Here is a 21,779-nt window from a genome sequence, read left to right as displayed (position 1 = left end):
TCATGCCACATGTAATGGTATTTATTAACATTATTCCTGCATTTTGGAGAGCCAAAATGAGCAAGATATGGTGACAAAATAGTGTATTTTTCCACTGGCAGTGCCATCCTTGTTTGCCAATTGATAATATCTATCTATCTATCTATCATCTATCTATCTATCTATCTATCTATCTATCTATCTATCTATCTATCTATCTATCTATCTAATCTATCTAATCTATCTATCTATCTATCTATCTATCTATCTATCTATCTATCTATCTATCTGAGGATAAATTGCAACAGGTCTAATATATGTATTTGAATCAGGAAAGTATACATAATTTGAAATTGAAAAATATGTGAGGAGGTCAATCACAGTTTCTTCATTACTCACTAGCTTCATGTGCCTCACACAAATTCTGTATTCTTAAAGTCCCCTTGCAAAGTAATGTTCTTGGCTGAGAATGAGGAAGAAATGTTTTGAAGAACGCTTGCCCACAATTTTTCTTCGAAGGAGTTCTGAGGAAGGATTCGAGATAAGAAGGAGCTATGTGCCTTCTGAATCTGCTTTGCTTTTCCATGGTGTGCCTGAGTAACAACATGTTCGTTTAACTCACAACAATCTGATAGTAAGGTTATGTTGAGTGACCGTGACTGGTTTCAAGTCACCCAGATAACAAGCTGTCTTTGGTGCTTCCTCACTCTGTACTTGACAGCAGTTATTTCCTCAGGTCGGAGCGGTGGGAGAAAAGAGAGGCAAAGGCACTTCTTTTGATCTGCTTAAAAATACACCTGTCTTATGGTTTTGCCTTCTCTGAACTGTTTCAGGTTTTTGTTTTTGGTACCTTTGAGTCATCCTTGGCTCCTGACAACAGCCTGGAAATGTCCTTGCAGTTTTCTTGGCAATATTTTCAGAAATTGTTTGTCGTTACTGTTATCCTAAGGTAGAGAGAGATTCACTAGCCCAAGGTCACCCCTGTTGGCTTGGTGCCTAACATGGGACTAGAACTCACCGCCTCCCACTTTCTTGCCTGGTATTTTTACCCCCACACCAAACTGGCTCTCTATAGTTTTTCCAAAAATGTTATTCATTTCTGGCTTTTCTTTCACTTCCACATTACCTTTAAGATAGAGACCATCTTGTTGGTGCATGAGCTTTTGAGTCATATACTGTAATAAGTAACTAAATAAAACCTCTGCCATTTAAATTGATTAACTGTCTCTTACCAAGTCAGAAAATTTTCCCAGAAGAAAACAAGAGCAAACATCTTCCACAACACTGCCAAGAAAACTTTGTGACTGGACTTATTATGGGTCTTTCCATTTTTTATTAATCTGTAGTCAGTCAGCCCTTCATTTCAAAACCACACTTTTAAAATAACACCATGGTTATCTACTTCCCAATTGCTCAAAACATGTTTGAATTGAATCTGCAATCACCTTTTGTTCTGTTGACCATACAATATTGCAATAGGTTCTGCAGAACTAAAAAGATGCTCACCTCTTTCAGTGGAAAAGCAAATTATAATAAATTGCTTCTACCCACTCTTCTCTCCTATTTCATATGTGTATTTGTCTGCTTTGTCTCTGCAGAGTAGCCCCAATGGAGTGCAGCTGAAAAGCTGTCAACTCACCTAAGCCTTAAAAGGACTGCTAAACCCAGGAATTTGGAAATGGAGTAAAACAAGAGATTCCACAAAGGAGATTCACACAGTGAAAGTGTTTCAATGATTTCACAGATTTGCAGTGTTTGAAACAAAAGGTGACTTTTCCCTCTAGTCTTTTCAAATACATTGTGGCTAAGCCAAAAATAATAACCACAGTCTTCAAACTTAGCTGCCATGTCTTCAAAATGGCACAATCGCCTTGGGGTGAAAATACCCTATCTGTGTTGAGAAGCACTCAGTTCTAAAAGGCCCAGAGTGTTCAAAACAAAAGCTGGCCATCAGAACTGAGAAAGCATTTCTGAAATCAAAGGGAATAGTTGATAACCACTTAATTATTAGCACTTGAAGCATCCATTCCATTCAGTAACATGTAAAATGAGATTTTTTTAAAAAAATAAAAATAAAGCAAATGTCTTACCAAAAATGAGGCAGGGCTTAAATCAGTACTTTTTAAGCTTGGCAATTTTAAGATGTGTAGACTTCAATTCCCAGAATTTCTCAGCTAACACATGGCTGGGAAATTCTGAAAGTTGAAGTCCACACATCTTAAAAGTTGCCAAATTTGAAAAACACTGTCTTAAATACAAATATATAAATATTTTATTTCTTGAAGTAGGCAAGAAATTGTGATCTCTTTTCCCCAAGTCAAGGCATTCAACAACAAACATAAAATGCCTCTTTTCTTTTCAGGCAACTGTCTTATAAAATTAGGTGGAGATCTTTAAATAGCTTTAGATTGGAATTCCAACCTAAAAGAAATTATTGCACAGGCTTCCTATTGGAGATAGGTCTGTCTCATGTCTATTTCTGATATTGTCTGTTTCTCCTCCCCAAAAGCTGAAAACAGAGGTTTTGGGATAATTCCATGATGTATGTATGTGATTTTATTTTATAGTATTATTTGTGAGCCACCAAGAGTCCTATGATTGTTGCAAGATTGGGGTTGATTACTAAAATAGATAAATAAGATAGATAACATTATTTTATAATAATAGATTTTATAAGTAAAATTGCAAAATCAATCCTTATATCTATTAACATAGCAGTCTTAAACTGAATCAAACAATAATATCCTGTAGGTATTTAGAACAGAACAGAACAGAATAGAATAGAATAGAATAGAATAGAATAGAATAGAATAGAAAGGAGGAGGAGGAAGAAGAAGAATAGAATAGAGTAGAGTAAATTACATATATAGAATAACAGAAGAGTTGGAAGGACGGAAGTCCAATTCCTGGAGAAACCATATACCATTTCAGACAAATTGTTGTCAATCTCTTATATATATATATATATATATATAGTATTATATATATATTTATTTATTTATATATTTATTTATTATTTATATATTTATATATTTATAATTTATATATTTATATATTTATATATAACAGAAGAGTTGGAAGGGACCTTGGAGGTCCTCTAGTCCAATCCCCTGCTTAGACAGGAAACCATATACCATTTCAGACAAATTGTTGTCCAATCTCTTCTTTATATATATATATATATATACCATGGCGAAAACTTAAGAATATATATATTCCTGCACTGATGATGGCAGATGAGATTCTGCTGAGCAACGTTGCTACAACTTTAAAAGAACAACTACAATGACGTGGGAAAATACCACAAGGAACACATATATTATATATATATATATATATATATATATATATATATATATATATATATATATATATATATATATATATATATATATATATATATATATATATATAAATTTTATTTGGGTTTTCACAAAACATAATACAAGTAAAAAAAAATTATTTTTTTTTAGAATAGTATGGTCCCAGGTTATCACTTCTCCATACAGACACAAATTCAAATTCATATTCATCTTTGTGTTCTATTCCATATCTTATTACTATTTTAATATTTTCTCAAAAAATTTTCCTTTCCCTTAATTTTCTCAATCTTACTTTTAATTATCTCATTCCTTTCTAAATTCAATTATATATATCTTTGTCTAAGTTTCAATACCTTTCTAGTTATCATATTTATACTTTTGTCTGTCCTGTTTCAATTTCATATTTTCTTTTCTCATTAAACAAAATTTTCCCCTGTAATTACTAATTGGATCTTTTAATTGCATCTTTTAATTTTTATCCATTCAACTCTTATTTAAACTTCAATTTATGCCTTTACAATTATAATATTCAATATAACACATAACTTCCAGTCGAAATCTGCTTGGTACATTCTTAAAATACGCACTAAGTCCTTAAAGAGAAAATATATATATAACAATGATAAATAAAATACCTATTCTATTCCAATTCAGCTCTATCATTAATGTTAGTTATAATCTCTGACATCTTTACATTCCTTTTCAATGGGATATCGTACTTCTAGGAACACCTATAATATTTCCATAATTTTTTCATGTTTCTTTCATATTCCTCTTCACTTAAATTTTTATAACACATTTATAATAATTAAAATGTTTCCCTCCTTTTCTAATTTCATTCTCTCATTCTCTTTATTTCATTTATTTATTAAACATTCCATTACATTACAATGAGTATTTTATCTATCATTTTAATCACACTTGTTTCATATTTTCAAAGTTCATTTCTATTTCTAATATAACAATACTATCTTGTGTACCCTTGTGTACCAATACTATCTTGTGTACCCCTTTCAATTAAGTTTTCACCCATTATCTCTGTGTCTTGTACGTTTTCCTTGTTTCTCTATGTCCTGATTCTGTCCTTCATAATTTCTTTTCCTTTCCCTCTTCTCCCTCTTCTTCTCCCTTCCCTTTTTGACCCCTTCTCTCTCTAATTCTGATCCTCTCTTCTGTAATCCTCTCTTCTGTTTCTTCCTAATGTTATAATTACTTTTCAAACTATTCTTTTTTTGAGTTATTTTTCAGATCTTAAATTTTTCACTCTCTTTCCCCTTCCCTTTCTTTTCCCCACATAGAAATACTTGGTCATTGAAAATGGCTTCTTCTTTGTCCCGCCCTTCTTGTTCTACAGGCATTTCTTGTTGTTTCTCATAGTTCAGGATCTCCATTTCTAAAAATTGAAATACGAAGTCAAAAGAACCTCTTCCTTCTTGTGCATCTTTTTTCTGTTTTTTAAGTTCCATTCTCAATTCTTCCAAGAGTGATACCGTTTTTAAAAAATTTTAAACAACCACCCGATTGATTTTAGTCCTTTAGATCTAATAGCCAAAAATCAAAAAATCACCAAGTAATCCAAATAATTCAAAGCTGTTTCTTCTTGCTTCTTTTTTCCACTTTCTCTTCCTGGGGTCCTCTTATCTTGTTACAAAGTTTCAGTTAAAATGTATCTTTTAGGAATCTTGTTAAAGTTTCACTGTTAATTCCTTTCACTTCCAGGTGGTCTCCTCCATTTTTCCAGATCCCACCCTTTTGTTTTTTTCCTTCTTTTAAAAGTTTTTGAGAATCCAGAAATCTTTATTATCCCTTTGACATTTTATTTTCAGCTTAAATACCTGTTAATGTCAAAGTGGATTTTTGCCGATTTCTTGCTTAAGTCTCTTAGTTGTCAATATAGGGAAGAAAACAAAAAAAACCAAATCCTTTCCCTTCCCTCTCTCATTCGCCGCTTCAAAGTCTTCTTTGGGAACAATGTTGTTCTTTATAATTCAAATTCCAGGGTACCTTGTATTGTTGTTTTTCCAGTTCGACCCGATTAGCCAAAAACTTTCTCTCCTTATCTTCCTCCTGCACATTCTTTTCTGGTTGAGTTCTTCTTTGAGATGGCCATTTCTGACTACCGCTGTAATTGCCTTCGGGAAAGGGAGTAATGGCCAGCTGGAGAGGAGTGATGCGGCTCTCCTCGACCCTGCTGGTAGTCTCCCCCCTCTTTACCACCTCTACGGGGTGGTTTAGCCCCGAAACCAGCCGGCTCAGGGTGCTCCAGCGGCGAGCACAGATCGAAACTGCACACAGTTGCAGATTTTGGTCTGTCACCGAAGAAGCTCAAAGATCTCCATCCAATCTCTTCTTAAAAACTTCCAGTGTTGGAGCATTCATAGCTTCTTGAGGCAAATTGTTCCTTGACTCACATCCATTCATTTAGTGACTGTTCGAAGTTACACCACCACTGAAAAAGGACTTTCTGTCTTCCAACTTACAACTGCTACAGCATACCCAAGCTGTATGATCAAAATTTGAATCCCTGGCAACGGGCATATATTTACGATAGTTGCAGCATCCCTGAGTCACATGATCACCATTTGTGACCTTCCCAGCTGGCTTCTGGCAAGCAAAGTCAGTGAAGGAAGCCAGATTTGCTTAAAGTCCATGTGATTCGATTAATAAAAACTGCAGTGATTCATTTAACATATATGGCAAAAAAGATTGTAAAATTGGGCATGACTCACTTAGTTTTGCTTAGCAATTGAAGTTCTGGACTCAATTGCGGTCATAAGTTGAAGACTACCTGTACTTTAAATGAATCAGAGACTTGTTTAATGTAAAGAAAAACACTTATCATTTTTATATATTTTACCATACAGTCTTATCAGCTTACTACCGGAAAGCCATTAATTGAAATAAGATGGAAAATCTCGTTCAAGAGTCTCACACACACAAATAGGATTTTTTTCTTCTTCTCAGCCGAGATGAAATGAAAATTTTAGCCTGCATCTCTCAAAGAATCATATCAATGACAACAGATAGGCCGTGTCATTGTGGTGGAGCTGAGTGAGTGAGTGACTTCAATAGCGTGTGGGATCTGGAATCTATCTCAATAGGAATAGCTTCTTCAGCAGAGTAGCAACTGTGATTAGCATAGAAATGTCTGACGAAATAAAGACAGAGTGAAATCCAGAAATGAAAAATAGATTATCTGCTGTCAGAGAAAACAACAGACAAGAACCAAAGACATGGTTATTCTAGGTGACAAGGCATACATAGCAGGAAGGAAGCTGAAGAATAAAAATGTGATAGGGAAACAATGAGAGTCTCCAGGCACCTAAAGGAGAGAAGAATCGTATTAGAGATTGTAACTGGATCAAAAGTTGGATAAAAAAGCTGCTACAAAGTTTACCAGAGGGACAAAAATTTATTAGGTAATGATATAAGATACACATCTGGGGGAGGCGGGGGGAACCACCACTGTTCGGTGGATGAAGAAAATAGAGAGTTAGCATTTAGATCTGTGGTGAAGATGAAGAGACGCTACAAGGTCAACAAAGGTACTCTCGTAAAATGTTACGGGGCTGACCCACATCCTTATGTTTCACGGGGTCAGGAAGCCAATCTGTATGCAATTCAACAGCAGCCCTACTATGCTATGGGTACTGGAGGTTGAAAATCTTACACACCCTTCTTTTCCTTTTTGGCAGTAAACATATTGTAGCAGTAAATTAAGTGAGTAAGTTTGCAGCTTCCTTATCAGGACATATACAAATAGTCACTCTGGAGACTAATTCAATCAAAATGTGTTAATGAAAATATTTTCTCTTCCTTTAGGACTGCCAGAAAAGGCACCGGGTGCAGGGATGATTAATTGTTGTTTGTGGAGCTGCAGTTTTGAGCTACTGCTAAGTTCTTGGTGTTCTTTCTGTCTAAATAGCTTCATCTCAGAGGAATTAAAAATACTGATGTTCGTTCATGCACAGTATGATGTAATTCTATGAATATACCTTCATATGATTAGATCAATATAAAGTATCTACTGATAAGATGTGAATTTTCCAGACCTTTCCAAAATGGATTTTACCTTGGCAATAAGCCCTCACCTTCAACGAGACACTTCCCATATTTACAAAAATCCAACCTAACATAGGATAATCAAATTTATCATTTTAGAATTTTCCTTGGTGTAAACATATGCTTCATACAATGATATGCAAATGGGTAACTTTTGTTTTCATTTTATTTAAACTGTACTGGATACTTCCAAGGCTTTCCCTTCACGGAAAAAAACTATGCCTTCTTCTTTTAGAATATACCTGTACTCAGGTGAAGTCAAATAACATCTTATGCTTTCTTCCGAGTCCAGAATTTTCTACCTCATGGCTTTCCAAAACTGACATTTTGATTTGTGTCTTCCTAAAGTTTTTTATTCCCAAGGAGTATAGAGAAAGCATTAGTAGCTCTGACTCCTATAATATATCTTGCCAGATCTTCCAAATTTGTTTGTGCTCCCCACTCCACCTCCTCCTTGTAGCACTCTTTCAGTATCCTTTACTTCTTTCATCTCCACAGTTGTGCTTCTCATTGGGAAAAAAAGTAGGGTGAATTGTGATGATATAACTCAGTGTACTAAGCCACTTGCCTGACCATATTGTCACTATAAGGGAGAGATGTATTACGACTGTATTAGTTTTTGTCTAGATTAATGAATTGTATGATTGCACAGCCACAAAATCCCAACTGCATGAGATATTGTAAATACAAGGATTTTTTTTTTTTACTTTTTAAGATACCACCAACCTTAAAACTTTAAATCTTTTTAAATTGCTGCTGCCAAAAAATAACATGATTCATATATTGGACATAAGAAAAAGGTAACTGTTTCAGGCTCCATAGAAATGTCCTATGGATAAAGCAGCAAAGTCTTAATGCAAGATTTCAGTTCCATAAAATATCTCATAGTCAACAAAAGCTGAACATTACATCACTGCATTCTGTAACCTGAATGAGCAGAGTTGTATTAATCTTTCAAAGGTTGTGGACCACAGAGCTACAGCACAATTTTCAGTCAGTTTTGTGCTAACTTGGTTGGTTCAACAGTATTATCTTGCTGGTACTAATTAATACTGTTGTATTCTCCAAACCTAATGATGTTTAGGGATCTTAATTTCTCTTTCAATCCCTTATGATTCTGGTCATGGCCATCCACAGTTCATTTCAAGCACTGAATCCATATTTTTGTGGTTTTATCTGAAACTAGAGAAACTGGAACTTTCCCCCCCGCCAACACTGATGTTTGTAAAAAGTCTATTTTTCAATTGGTTTTCTCTTGTTTTATTTGGCTTTTCTTACATGCTAAGCAAAGTGTGTTCTTGCTTAGCATGTGCTGTGACCTAAAAGCAACCCAATTTTAGTTCTTTGAATCAGTTTTACTTCCGGGCATGTACTCTGTGATCCTCCAGCTGATGGTTGGGTCAGTTGTAGCCACTAACTGCAAGAAATCCTACCCCCTTGTTTTACAACAATGAGTCCTGTTCTGGAGTCTAACTGACAGGAAAGGAAATTGTTTAGTAAATGGCAGCAGATGTATGAAAAAGTATTTTTGAAACGATTCCATTATATTGGAGAAGCATTCATTTTCAAACAAAAAGTAATCATATCATATCACTTAAATGTTCTCTTTATAAGTTTATCATTCCTTCAGGCTACAACTCTTTCCTTGTTCCCTGCCTGAAGGAAAATAATCAGAATGACAAAGTTCAGAGGCCTTCTGGGAATACTGTTGATCAGGGGCATCACTGCAGGCAATAAAAAAGGTCACAACCACATGATTGGAGCCACAACCATATGATTGGAGTCTTGTCTCTCTTTACATGTGTTATAGGAAAAGAACATTAAAAAGGGTCAGGACTTCAATTATATAGTTTGGACTGCCAATCTGACTTTTTTTTTAACCTTCTGCCCTGGAAACCTCTGAGTTGAGCTCTGTGGTAGCTCCAAAATTCATACCTTAAAGAATAGTTTAAAGCAAATACATTAGGAACTATAATGAAACTAATTAGAAAAGGATGGACATTTCTACCTTGGTAAAAGTCAAACAGTCTTTGTCTTGATCTTTGTCCTTTATTTCAAAGTCATAAAGTGCTTTGCCTTGTGGAGGGGCTGGTGGAAGAGGCTTGATACACTGGATGTAGCTTGCTGGGAAAAAGCCATGATTTCCATTCAGTTCCCCGTGATACCAATTCTCATCTACTTTTCTGCGCAGTATAATAAGGTCTCCTTTGTTAAATTTGAGGTCACCAGGTTCTTTCCCTTCGTAGGCATAAAGAGCTTTTCCATAGGGAAGCTGAGAGGGGTTCTGCAATAAAAAAGAAAAGAAAAATACTATGTACTATTATGCAATTAATTATAATATACATTATTGTTACCCTTTGTTGCACATTGCCTTTTTAGCCATTTCTCATCTTAGAAATCACTACAAAATGATTTAGTATGAGGCAACTACAAATCAAATTCTTATTTCCTACACTTGGAACAAAAAGTGTCTCATACTATTTGCTTATCTGGACACCTATGTAAGAATGTTTCTGTTATATCCAATAGCTATTTTACAAATTGTGACTGTTAATAAGGTAATTATCATTCTCTCTATCCACTATATTTTATGTTTCTCTTCTACAGTGTTTTCAATTTTCTTCTCTTTCAGTGAATGAATTTATACCTGTTTGAAGAATAGCAATTGGAATGTATTTATATTTATCTATAAAATGCAGGTACCTTTGTGTTTAAAAGTGGTCCACACAATGATATACAAAAAGGTTCATATTTGAAATTTTGAATAGCACAATGAATAGAAAACAACTTCTGTACTGCCTACAAATCCAACTCTATTTTTATGAAGTATCAGTCATGGTTGAGTATCTTTAAGTATCTGTATATCAGCATTGGAATACCCAATACAAGTATTATTTTTTGCACAATCAATTAAGTATCATTTTCTGTATCTCTTTGTTAAGTTGATACAGAAATTTCCCGTTTTTCAAGCAATTCCCTGCTTGTAAGCTAGTTTTCTTCTCTTCCATTGCAAATTAATTGGCCAGTGAATCTCTAAATTAGACAGAATTCCTCTCTACTTCTTCTCTACTTACTCTAATTAAAAAGAGACTCCTAGAGAATGTGGCTTCACATTAAAGCAATTTCTCTACCAAAAACAACAACAACCCATCCCAAGTAATTGATTAGTCTTACTGATTTTCTCTCAGCTTTCTTCTATCAAAAATGTCCATCTATTACAAATGTAGGTTTGTCATATAAATGGAGCAGCCATGGAAGTCTCAGCATTTCTTGTATGTCCACATTGCAGAATATGTCTTTATTTGAACTAATCAATGCTGATAAGAGAAAGTGGTCGATTACGTGTACTTTGGGGAAAAGTGAAGTTCTAATGACATGCTGGGGATTCAATCATTGAGCATTTCAGACAAATCAAATGGCAGCACTTAAGAAGCTATAAGCAAACAAACAACAATCACGAGGCAATTAAATGGTAACTAGGGCCTTGAAACCAATGAATTGATTGCTCAGTAGAAACCATTGTATGACATTCAGTGCGTCACTATTTTCTTTCCCCATTCCAAAGCTTTCAGCTACCAAAGAGCTCTCAGTTGTCTATTCTCTATTATGCACAGTTCCTCTTATCCTCTGGTTCAGTGTGAAGACTTCTCTCAGCATTATTCTATTTTCTCAAAGATTTCTTTTTAAATCGCCAATGCCTCATGTTTCTGTTTCAGCCTATTTTATGCCTTGTTGGCTCAATTTCTTTCTCTCCCCCAGCTTAGCATGTTGCCATTTCTCTTTTTAACATGCTGTGACACTTCTCATTAACCTCCTCCTGTCTCAGTTCCTGATCTCCTCTGAGCTTTCCCTCCCCTCTCTTTTACCTACCCTTCCTGTTTTTCAGTCCATGGCTTCTTTACATGCTCCATTTCTGAACCTCATGCTTATTAGCTTGTTCTGAATCTTGGAACCTTTTTGTTACAATTTTCACCCTACCACACACATGAGCAACAAGCTGAAGCTGCACTCAGACAGGTAGAAATCCTGTCACCGAGAAATATGCTAAACTGGAGATTTAGGTATTCTCTGGACGGATCCAATATTGCAGTGCCTTTGGAGCCATCATCTACTACAGCAGTAGACCAGGGTACTTTTTCCAGCATTGCTGCAGCAATAGCAATTTTTACTTTATTTGTTTATCTAAAGCAGAGGCCTCCAAACTTGGCAACTTTAAGACTTGTGGACATCAGCTCCCAGAATTCTCCAGCCAGCCTAGCTGATCAAAAGAGACCTCTGATCTAAAGAATATAATATAACTCAAACTCTGGATAGCTTACAATAGAAAACAAAGCAACAAAAACAACATCTAATAATAATCAGGAATAGGCAACCGTTTGAGATTCATACCCTTTCCTGATGAGTTTACTCATTTTAGCCCAATGCTCAGGGGAATAGCCAAGTTTTAAATTTTATTTAAAGGTCAGCAATGTTGGAAAAAACTGAACATTGGGGGTAGGAATTATTTCAAGGGCCCCTACAGAAATGGAATGACTTCTGGGTTTCATCAGATGACATTGCCTCAAGGCATGACCTAAAGCATGCACATAACTATTAGTGTAGGTAAGATCAGCAGTTATCTTACAATTACTCTATCCTATGCCAAGTAGGGCTTTATTGGCGACAACCAGCACCTAGAATTGCCCTTGGAAAGTGGTAGGAGCCAGTGCAGTTCAGGAAATAGTGGTGTTATACAGGGGTATACTAAAGTACACACAGATAGTCCTTGACTTACAACCATTCATTTAGTGACTGTTCAAAGTTACAACTGCACTGAAACAGTGACTTATGACTGTTTTTCACACTTATGACCCAATATGCCCATGGTCAAATGATCAAAATATGACCACTTGGCAAATGGCATGTTGCACTGTCCCAGGGTCATGTGATCATGATTTGTAACTTCCCAGCTGGCTTATAACAAACAAAGTCAACGGGGCAAACCAAATTCGCTTAGCGATTGTATGATTGACTTAACATCTGAAGTGATTTACTTAACAAAACTCAGAACTGCCTTGCTTAGCAACATAAATTTTGAACTCAATTGTGGTCATAAGTTGAGAATGACCTGTTCTGGATCAATTATAACTTCTGAATGGTCTTCAAGGATGGTCCCATGTACAATGTGTTGCAATAGTCTATACTCTGAATCACAACATGAGTGATTGCAAGCAGGCCTTCTATATATGTAGGGCTTGTGTTTAACAAAATGAAGTTCTGCAAACACCCCCTGGAACTGGGGTGAAACTGGCTTTGCACCAATGGTGCAATGATGCAAATTTTTTTACTACCGGTTCTGTGGGCATGGCTTGGTGGGTGTGACATAGCTTGGTGGCCGTGGCTTGGTGGCCGTGGGAGGGAAAGCTTACTGTAAAATCCCCATTTCCTCCCCATCCCACTAAATTGCTTTCCAGCTCCGTTCTCCTGTGCAGGGCAACAAAAGAAGACCCAGCCAATCAGCTGGGACTCAATGGCAGGCAGAGAACAGATGGGGGCCCGGGGCCAGCCAGAGGTGGCATTTGTCGGTTCTCCGAACTACTCAAAATTTCCACTACCGGTTCTCCAGAACCCGTCAGAACTTGCTGAATGCCATCTCTGCTTTGCGCTGAGAAAAAGGTAGAAAAAAAAGATGGTTTCCAGCTTTTTTCTTCCTTTCTTGCAATGAAAAAGCAGCCCTGCCTCACCCAGAAGCTCTTTGCAAAGGGGAATTTCTCCTGTGTGGTGCTGGTGCTGGTTTCATTTTGTGAAAATGGTGGGGGAAGGGGAAGCTGCTTTTGACTTTTTCCATTTTTTTTATAGCACAAAGCCAGCACCTGTTCTACCAAGGAGCTCTTTGCAAAGGGGTGTTATGGTACACTTTGGCTTAAAGGCTGCCTTTGGCTCTGCCCTCCTTGCATGAAATCAACCCCATGTGGCCAAGCAGCCAGGCTGGGCACACCTCGTCAGCAGTGGAAGTAAGTAAACAGCAAAGGTCAGGTAGGGCAGCAGAGCGCAGGGTGAAGAGGGCCAAAAGGGCATAGATATGGAGGAGATAGTGTTGTCCCCAATTGGGTCTGAGCCAGGGGTGGGATTCAAAATTCTTAACAACCAGTTCTGTGGGCATGGCCTAATTTGTGGGTGTGGCTTGGTGGTCATGTGACTGGGTGGGTGTGGCTTGTATGTAAATATTGTAAATATTTATGTAAATATTGTATATTTACAATATAATATATTGTGTATGTATGTATGTATGTATGTATGTATGTATGTATGTATGTATGTATATGCAGGTCTTGGTGTGTTCGGGTCTTTTCCTGTGTAAGTTTGAGAGTATCTTGGCGATGTTTCGATGAGGTTCCACTCGCTATCTTCAGGCTGGTGCTTTCGGCTTTGTGCTTGTACAAGCAAAGTGTGATCTGAGCTGCTGTCTCTCTATAAATACTGGTGGGGAGGTTGGCTGTGTTGTCATTTCTTGATTGGTTGATGGAGTTGATGTTTGCAGGTTGGCTGGCTTTTTTGTAAGAACGTGTGGCTGAGGTATTGGCTGTGTGTCTATCAGCCTCCTGTGCTGTAACAACCTGTGTAATGGGCTGTGTGATGACCTTCTGAGTTCTATTGTTTTGACATCCTGGGTCTTGTGCTGTAATCTCCTGGGTATATATGGTATTCAGCTTTGTTTGGGTATTTTCCCACGTCATTATAGTTGTGCTTTTAAAGTTGTAGCAACGTTTCGGCAGAATCTCATCTGCCATCATCAGGCTTCTGTATTGTGTTTGTCTGTGAGTCAGACTTTCACAGCCGTTTCTATTTTAAATTTGGTGCTAGCCTATTGCTGTGCCAGAATGTTTTTTTCTTCATCCTGATTGGTTGGGAGTCTTGGTCTGTGTTTATTGGTCTTGGAGTTTGCTGTGTTCTGCTTGATTGGTGTTTCTAGCACATGAAAGCAACAGGTCATAGCATCAACTTCAATGGCACCAAAACCATAGCCACTATAGAAAACCCCAGCTACAGAATTATCAGAGAAGCCATAGAGATTGAAAAAAGACCTGAAAGCATGAATAGAAGAGATGACTCCACCAGACTGTCAATTATTTGGAAGCCTGCACTCACAAACAACAAAATTTCCACACCACAAGCCAGGCAAACACCTGGGCACAAACAGATCCCCCCGATACCTTCAGCTCAAACACACCCCAACCAGGCACCCAGATGAAACCTAGCTTCCTAATAAATGATAGCCGTCCATTTACTTGGAGCCAAGTCGCACTAAAAGCTTCCAATACAGGAAACACAATGTTGACAGCCAAACAAGACAAAAAAAGCTACAAAACAGACAGAAGATATTAGAAATACCAATCAAGCAGAACACAGCAAACTCCAAGACCAATAAACACAGACCAAGACTCCCAACCAATCAGGATGAAGAAAAAAACCATTCTGGCACAGCAATAGGCTGCCCCAAATTTAAAACTGAAACAACTGTGGGGGCCTGACTCACAGATGAACACTATCGGACACAATACAGAAAAAGAAAACCCTGATGATGGCAGATGATCAGCACTTGATGAGTCTCATCATTCTAGCTGATTCTGTGCTTCTCCCTGAGAAACATTGCTACAACTTTAGAAAAGCACAACTACAATGACGTGGGAAAATAGAACCTCAGAAAACAAAGCTATATATATATATATATATAGATAGATAGATAGATAGATAGATAGATAGATAGATAGATAGATAGATAGATAGATAGATAGATAGAGAGAGAGAGAAACTTTTACCCAAAATCAGGCAACTTAGATTGAGTTGCTTGCAGAACACAGATTCACTCACAGATCTATCTTTCTGCAATCTGCTGCCTGAGTCTGCACTGAAAAATAGAATCCTAAGGAAGGTGCAGCTCTGCTCTCAGGCCACTTCTCCCCTACCCCCCGAACCCCCTGAATGCCACCCCTGACTGGGCCTCAGGGAAGCCTCCTGGGCGAAGGCAAAGCAATACAACAGTGATTTAGATTAGCTAGAAAGCAGAAATCGGACAGGAGGGGAGGGGAGGGGCCAGCCAGTGGTGCGATTTGGCGGTTCTCCGAACTGCACAGAATCGTAACAACCGGTTCTATAGAACTGGTCCAAACTGGTAGAATCCCACGCCTGGTCTGAGCCTGATGCCAAAGCCATTGAAGAACACCAGACACGAGGTGTAGGGTTAGTTTCCCTTTATTGAAGCACTTCAGAAAAAGGGGCCTCAGCCAATTCAAGATGCCAGGGCCCATAACAAAGGATTCATTAAGCTTTTATGCAGTTTTTTAAGGTGGGATAACAAGCATTGGCATTCTGAAAATTATCTAAAGGCTCCTCCATTACTCCATACCATCCCTATTTCTAAGTCTCAACTAATAAACACTTTAAAAGTTATCTAACCAGTATTATATTGGCTCTGTCTTGAAAGGGGCCTCACCTGTCCACAGTACCTTTTCCTTATCTTTGTTATGCAGGCCTTGGAAATATACATCTCCTACCTTCCTTCTGACTTCATGCCATAACCTTGCATTTTTACAGCAAATGGCCCATCAATACGCAGGTGGGGAGAGTTTATTTATTATTTATTTTTATTTATTTGATTTGTCAATCGCTTACAAAATAATAGGTATAAGTATAAACATGAGTAAGAATACAGAAAATAGGTACGATTAAATGGGGACAATAGTTGCAGGGTACCTGCAGTTATAAATGTAGGTGGGCTGCCACGTTGGCTGATTTTGATAATCTGACTATGAGGACACTACATTGGCTGTAACTTTGGGCATGGGTGGTAAATCCCTTCCTTCACTGCTGTTAGACCGGTCACTGAACAAGTGGTCACAAGTCAAGGACTACCCTTACAGTTATATTTTTATTGAACTGTTGTCATTATAAGCAAAATTGACAAACTGCAGCTAAAAACAGCTAAAAATACATTAAATATATAATTAATGTAGCCCATTTCTCGAATTTATTTCTGTCAGGCTTAGTCCTACTTCTGGTTAGCTTCTGAATCATTATTAGCCAACACAATCACACAAAATGTACAAGGGGAATAAAAGAATAAGATATACACTTTGTTTGCTCAGCAATGAAACAATAAATGTCAGTACAAGGCATTTATAACAATTAAAACTGGTAATGCTTATTTTGTAGCTCATTACTTGAGGCGCACTGGAGCCATTTCTCATTTTGCGAAGGAATTCAAAGGAGCACCTCCACATTCTGATAGATCCTTTACATAGGCAGACTGGACTAAGGCATATGGTTTCTGTCATGCATTAAAGCTTCTTGGAAAACTCATCAGCTCTATCCAGAAGAGAGAGGGATTTCTTATTTAAATATATATTGAAATAATTTTAAACAGCAGAAACTGAAGGAGAAAATCACAGTACAGTAACTGGTTGAATTGGACCATTCACAAACAGATATGTAGTACAGGTAGTCCTTACAACAGTTCATTTATTGTCCGCTCAAAGTTACAACAGGATTGAAAGAAGTGTCTTATGACTGTTTTTTTCACACTTATGACGGCTATAGCATCCCCATGGTCATGTGATCAAATGCTTGGAATCAGATGCTTGGGAACAGATTAATACTTATGACAGTGGCAGTGTCCTGGGATGACACGATCACCTTCTGTGACCAAAACTCACTTAAATGCTTCACTTAACAACACTTAATGTTGGGCTCAATTGTGTTCGTAAGTACTTGTGTTTAGCTACAGCTTACATATTTAATTTCTTTGGACATTTGTGAAGAGAAAGTTCCAATTTAAATGCATATGGAAATTCCTTCCACGTTAAAAGTTTCTTACCAAATGTTCCAAATCATTTATTTGATGTATAAAGAAAGCAGTCCGAGTTGCTTGTCAAAGGTGTGCTAACACTGAACATAAACAATCTCTTAAATAGAAGAGCTGCGGCACCAAAGGCTCAGCTTTCCCATGCAATCTTGTCATAATTAAATTGGACCTTAAATGTCCTACTTCTCAGGGCAAACTTACAACAATTTAATGAGGAGAAATTGAAATATTGTCACAACTTACATTGGAATAGCTCCACTAAATATTATGTGGGAAGCCAAAGTAATGAGTAGGAGTCTTCTCAAGGGCTATCAGATCACTTTGGTCCTGCAGTACTTAGAATATAAAATATCAATTATGGGTAATTATTAGAATGTGCAATATACTGTATATAATTTCTTGGGAATTCCTCTGTATAAAATCCTCTGCTTTCTAAACCTTCAATTTACAATGATCATTTCATGAATATGACAATCTTCTCTAACTCAAGCCCTACTGAGCAATAAATATCCTAGTTCTTAAAGTGCTACAGGATCCTTTGCTGCTGATTTACCATGATTTATGTTATTTCATTGGATGTCACATTTTAACAATTAACTTCATTAAGACATATGAAAGTATCTTAAAACTTGGTGCAACTCAATTTTCTCATATAGTTTATCCACTAAGATATTCAAAACTTTCAGAATAAAACAATGCAAATTTCAAGTGTCTTAAATCATATGTACCAAATTTAATCTTCAATTTTGTCCATCTTTCCAACAACTTTTTTGCTAATAACTCTTTTCACAGGAATCATGTTTAATACCTTCCTGATGGTTAAGTAGAGAAACGGTGATTCTCCAGTCTGTATCAATGCATTAATATATAAATGTATAAACTGAAAATTGCTATTACAAACAGAATGTAAGAAAAATAAGTCTGATGGTTGCAGAAATAAGTTATAAAAATGTTAACACATTACAAAATCCCTAGTGACCCACAAATCAAGATTTCAAGTTTGAATTTTTTAAGAACAGTGTATTTTTTAATTTGAAAAAATCAATTACAGAATTAAAACATTGTGCAGATGCAATACAGTGCAGTTTAGTCGACTTGCAGCATTTTAGACTGCAGTGATTAGTATTTTAGGTATATGGTTATCAAATTTCCATCTAGTCTAATCTACAAATCCTACACTGCAAAAACATATGGACTACTCTACTTGACCAGGGTAAAGCTATAGACACAATTTACATAGACTTCTGCAAAGCCTTTGATTCAGTGGTACATGACAAAGTACTGTTAAAACTAAACTCTTACGGCATTTCCAGATCCCTCTGTAAGTGGATTACTGCATTCCTGTCAAACAGGCAACAAATAGTAAAAATAGGGAGCGCTATACCTAACCCTGCTCCAGTTAACAGTGGTATCCCCCAAGGCAGCGTTCTAGGACCCACACTCTTTATACTCTATATAAATGACCTTTGTGATCACCTTATAAGCAACTGCGTCCTCTTTAAAATTAGTCAACACCACTGACAATGCTACTATCCTTCAAAGCGACCTTGATTATGTGTCTGAATGATCAAACATCTGGCAACTCCAAATCTCGACCAACAAATGCTCTGTCCTACACATTGGTAAAAAAAAGTCAGTACACCAAATATAAACTAGGCGGATATGACCTCGTTGATGATCCTCACTCTGTCAAGGACCTTGGAGTTCTCATATCAAATGACCTAAGCGCCAGAGCTCACTGTAACAGCATTGCCAAAAAGGCATTAAGAGTTGTAAATCTAATCTTACGAAGCTTCTCCTCCGGAAATATTGAATTGCTAACTAGAGCATACAAAACTTTTGCCAGACCAATACTCGAATACAGCTCATCAGTCTGGAATCCACACTGCATATCAGACATGAATACAATCAAGCGAGTCCAGAAGTATTTCACTAGAAGAGTACTACACTCCTCTGCTCGCAACAGAATACCCTATATCACCAGGCTTGAGATTTTGGGCTTGGACAACCTTGAACTACGCCGCCTACAGTTAGACTTAAGCGTAGCACATAAAATTATCTGTTCAATGTCCTACCAGTCAATGACTACTTCAGCTTCAATCACAACAATACAAGAGCACACAACAGATACAAACTCAATGTAAACCGCTTCAAACTTGATTTCAGAAAGTACAACTTTAGCAACAGAGTGGTCAATGCCTGGAATGTGCTACCTGACTCTGTTGTTACACCCTCTAACCCCCACTCCTTTAACCTCAAACTTACCACTATTGACCTCACCCCATTCCTAAGAGGTCTGTAAGGGGCGTGCACCATCGTGCCTACCATCCCTGTCCTATTGTCCCCATTTATTCATACCTATTTCCTGTATTCTTACACATGTTTATACTTATATCAATTACCTTGTAAGAGATTGACAAATCAAATAAATAAATAAATAATACTGTCACTTTAAAACAGTTACTCTATTCAGTTAAGCTAACCTCACAGTACTGGAAGAATAAAGGGGGTAAGGAAAAACAAGATGTTTTTTTGGTGAAAGAGCAGACAATGCAAACAAATTAATAAATGTTATAATTGCATTGTGTCCATCAACTGTAACATGATACCAATTACCTTGTGAAGTTTATATGCAAATTATCTTAATTGATGCATCTCAATGATATGGAAAAAGAGAGAACATGGCCAAGTGCTAATTTCTGATGTGCTATATTCTAGACTAAATTATGGCAGTAGATTGTCCCTGCCCCCAGCCCCCTTTAACTGTGCAACTCCCATCTGTTTAGTGTATGCCATAAATGCTATGAACACTTTGGAGTCAAATTATGTTTTGGTTTTCCAAAAACTGTTAAATTGACAGTGAACTGCATATTTGTGTAGTGATATAGTTAGAATTTGGCTTTGTATTCTCCACTGGGACACAGCTGACTCTCTAACCCAACGATTTGTTACTCTAGCAGTTCCAAGAAAAGTACGGGGTCGATAAAGAACACAGATTTGGCAACCGAGTATTATCAAAACAGTTAATTGAAAAGATCTTCAATGTATTAACTAAGGAGCTACTTTGTATGATCTTATGCTTGTTTAGAGAGAAAGAATATTACATTTTATTAAGCTCTGTTGAAAACAGACCATAAGTCATGAATTTCAGCCCCCCCACAATCCCAATTAAAGATTTGCTTGTTTTGCTGACATGCCTGAGACTAGTATAAAATAAAGGCCGATCAATATTCTTTTGAACATCTGGCAACTTTCTGTAGCAATGATACATTCAGAATAATATGTGTGTATGTATTTATCTTGTAGTCCTTAGTTTGCTTGCTAAATCTGTTTTTCCCAATAGAAGGTTTTGTTTTTTTATTTCCTGGGTAACATCTGATCCTGTTCTTTCTGGATTCTTTCTTACCATAAAAATAATTGGTACTATATTTGTAAACTCATTTTACCACTGTGTGTTATGGATCAAAGGGCCTTGTAATGGTATTCTCAAATGGCTGACAAACTTTTACAATTTACTAGTATGCAAAGCCTGATTGACTGATCAAAAGTATGTGGCATCACAGTTACCATCCTGCCAAAAGCGGAGCAGATCTTTTAAAATACCATCTGGAATGCTCCATGTTGAAACAGGGCCCAGGATTAGACACCTATTCTACACATTTTTAGATTAGCAATCAAACCTTTATTATGATTGTGGACTAGCATTAGGAGGATAATTAAAAACATAGAAGATACATCAGCATCTAAAAATATATGGAAAGCTACTGTGTTTCTCATATAATAAGGCCGGGTCTTATTTTTTTTTGAGCCCCAAAAATGGCTAGGTTGTCTTTTTGGGGTGACTTAATTCCCCCTTGCATCTTCGGGCGGGTGGGCGCGACAGCTTGGATGTTGACCTTGGCGTTGGTGGGGCACTTCGTATCGGGTCAATGCAGGCAGCACCATATCCAGGTGTGCAACAAAAGTACTTCCTAACGGCAAGCCATTCCCCCATTTTGCATGTTTTAATATAGGCCTTAATTTGGGGGAGGGGCTTAATTTAATTTCATGCCTATAAAACATGCTGGGACTTCCTATTGGGGGAGGCCGTATTGTTGGAGAAACAGGGTAGAAACCACCCTCTAGCCTCCACTTTCGTGAGGCCTGTTGTAGTCTCAGGATGGCATTAGAGACACATTTTGAAACATGAAGGGCTAATCTTAGAAATTTGGATTGTATCAGAGGTGATATTCAGCAGGTTCTGACCAGTTCTGGAGAATCGGTAGCGGAAATTTTGAGTAGTTTGGACAACTGGCAAATACCACCTCAGACCGGAGATTTTACATATCCTCCCCCTGCTACGCCCACCAACCCACACCCACAGAACCGGTAGTAAAAAAAATTGAATCCCACCACTGGATTGTACACATTCTAATGATGTAAAATTGGATAAGGAGCCCAGCTAAAGAAGTTGTGCTATTGATTTGGCTTCAAACAGCTTGAATGTGGCAATTATTTTTTTTTTTTAAAGTACTTAAGCGCACATGTATATGAAATTACTTTTTCTGGCATCAGAAAGACTGGTTTTTAGATTG

At 37.1% G+C, this 21,779-nt stretch overlaps 1 protein-coding gene across 1 annotated transcript in view; it reads right to left on the bottom strand.

Annotated features, from left to right (window-relative positions):
* SH3RF3 (SH3 domain containing ring finger 3) overlaps positions 1-21,779 on the bottom strand; it is a 215,848-nt gene that overhangs the window by 64,368 nt on the left and 129,701 nt on the right. Inside the window, 1 exon segment of the mRNA XM_026666749.2 lies at positions 9,373-9,648. Coding sequence (XP_026522534.2) covers positions 9,373-9,648 — 276 coding nt within the window.

The sequence above is a fragment of the Notechis scutatus genome, chromosome 5 (genome assembly GCF_049901735.1).
Source record: "Notechis scutatus isolate UNSWTSFEM ecotype Mainland chromosome 5, rNotScu1.2, whole genome shotgun sequence".
NCBI classification, from domain to species: domain Eukaryota; kingdom Metazoa; phylum Chordata; class Lepidosauria; order Squamata; family Elapidae; genus Notechis; species Notechis scutatus.
Note: the sequence above shows the minus strand (reverse complement) of the source record. Positions and strands in the feature narration are given on the sequence as shown.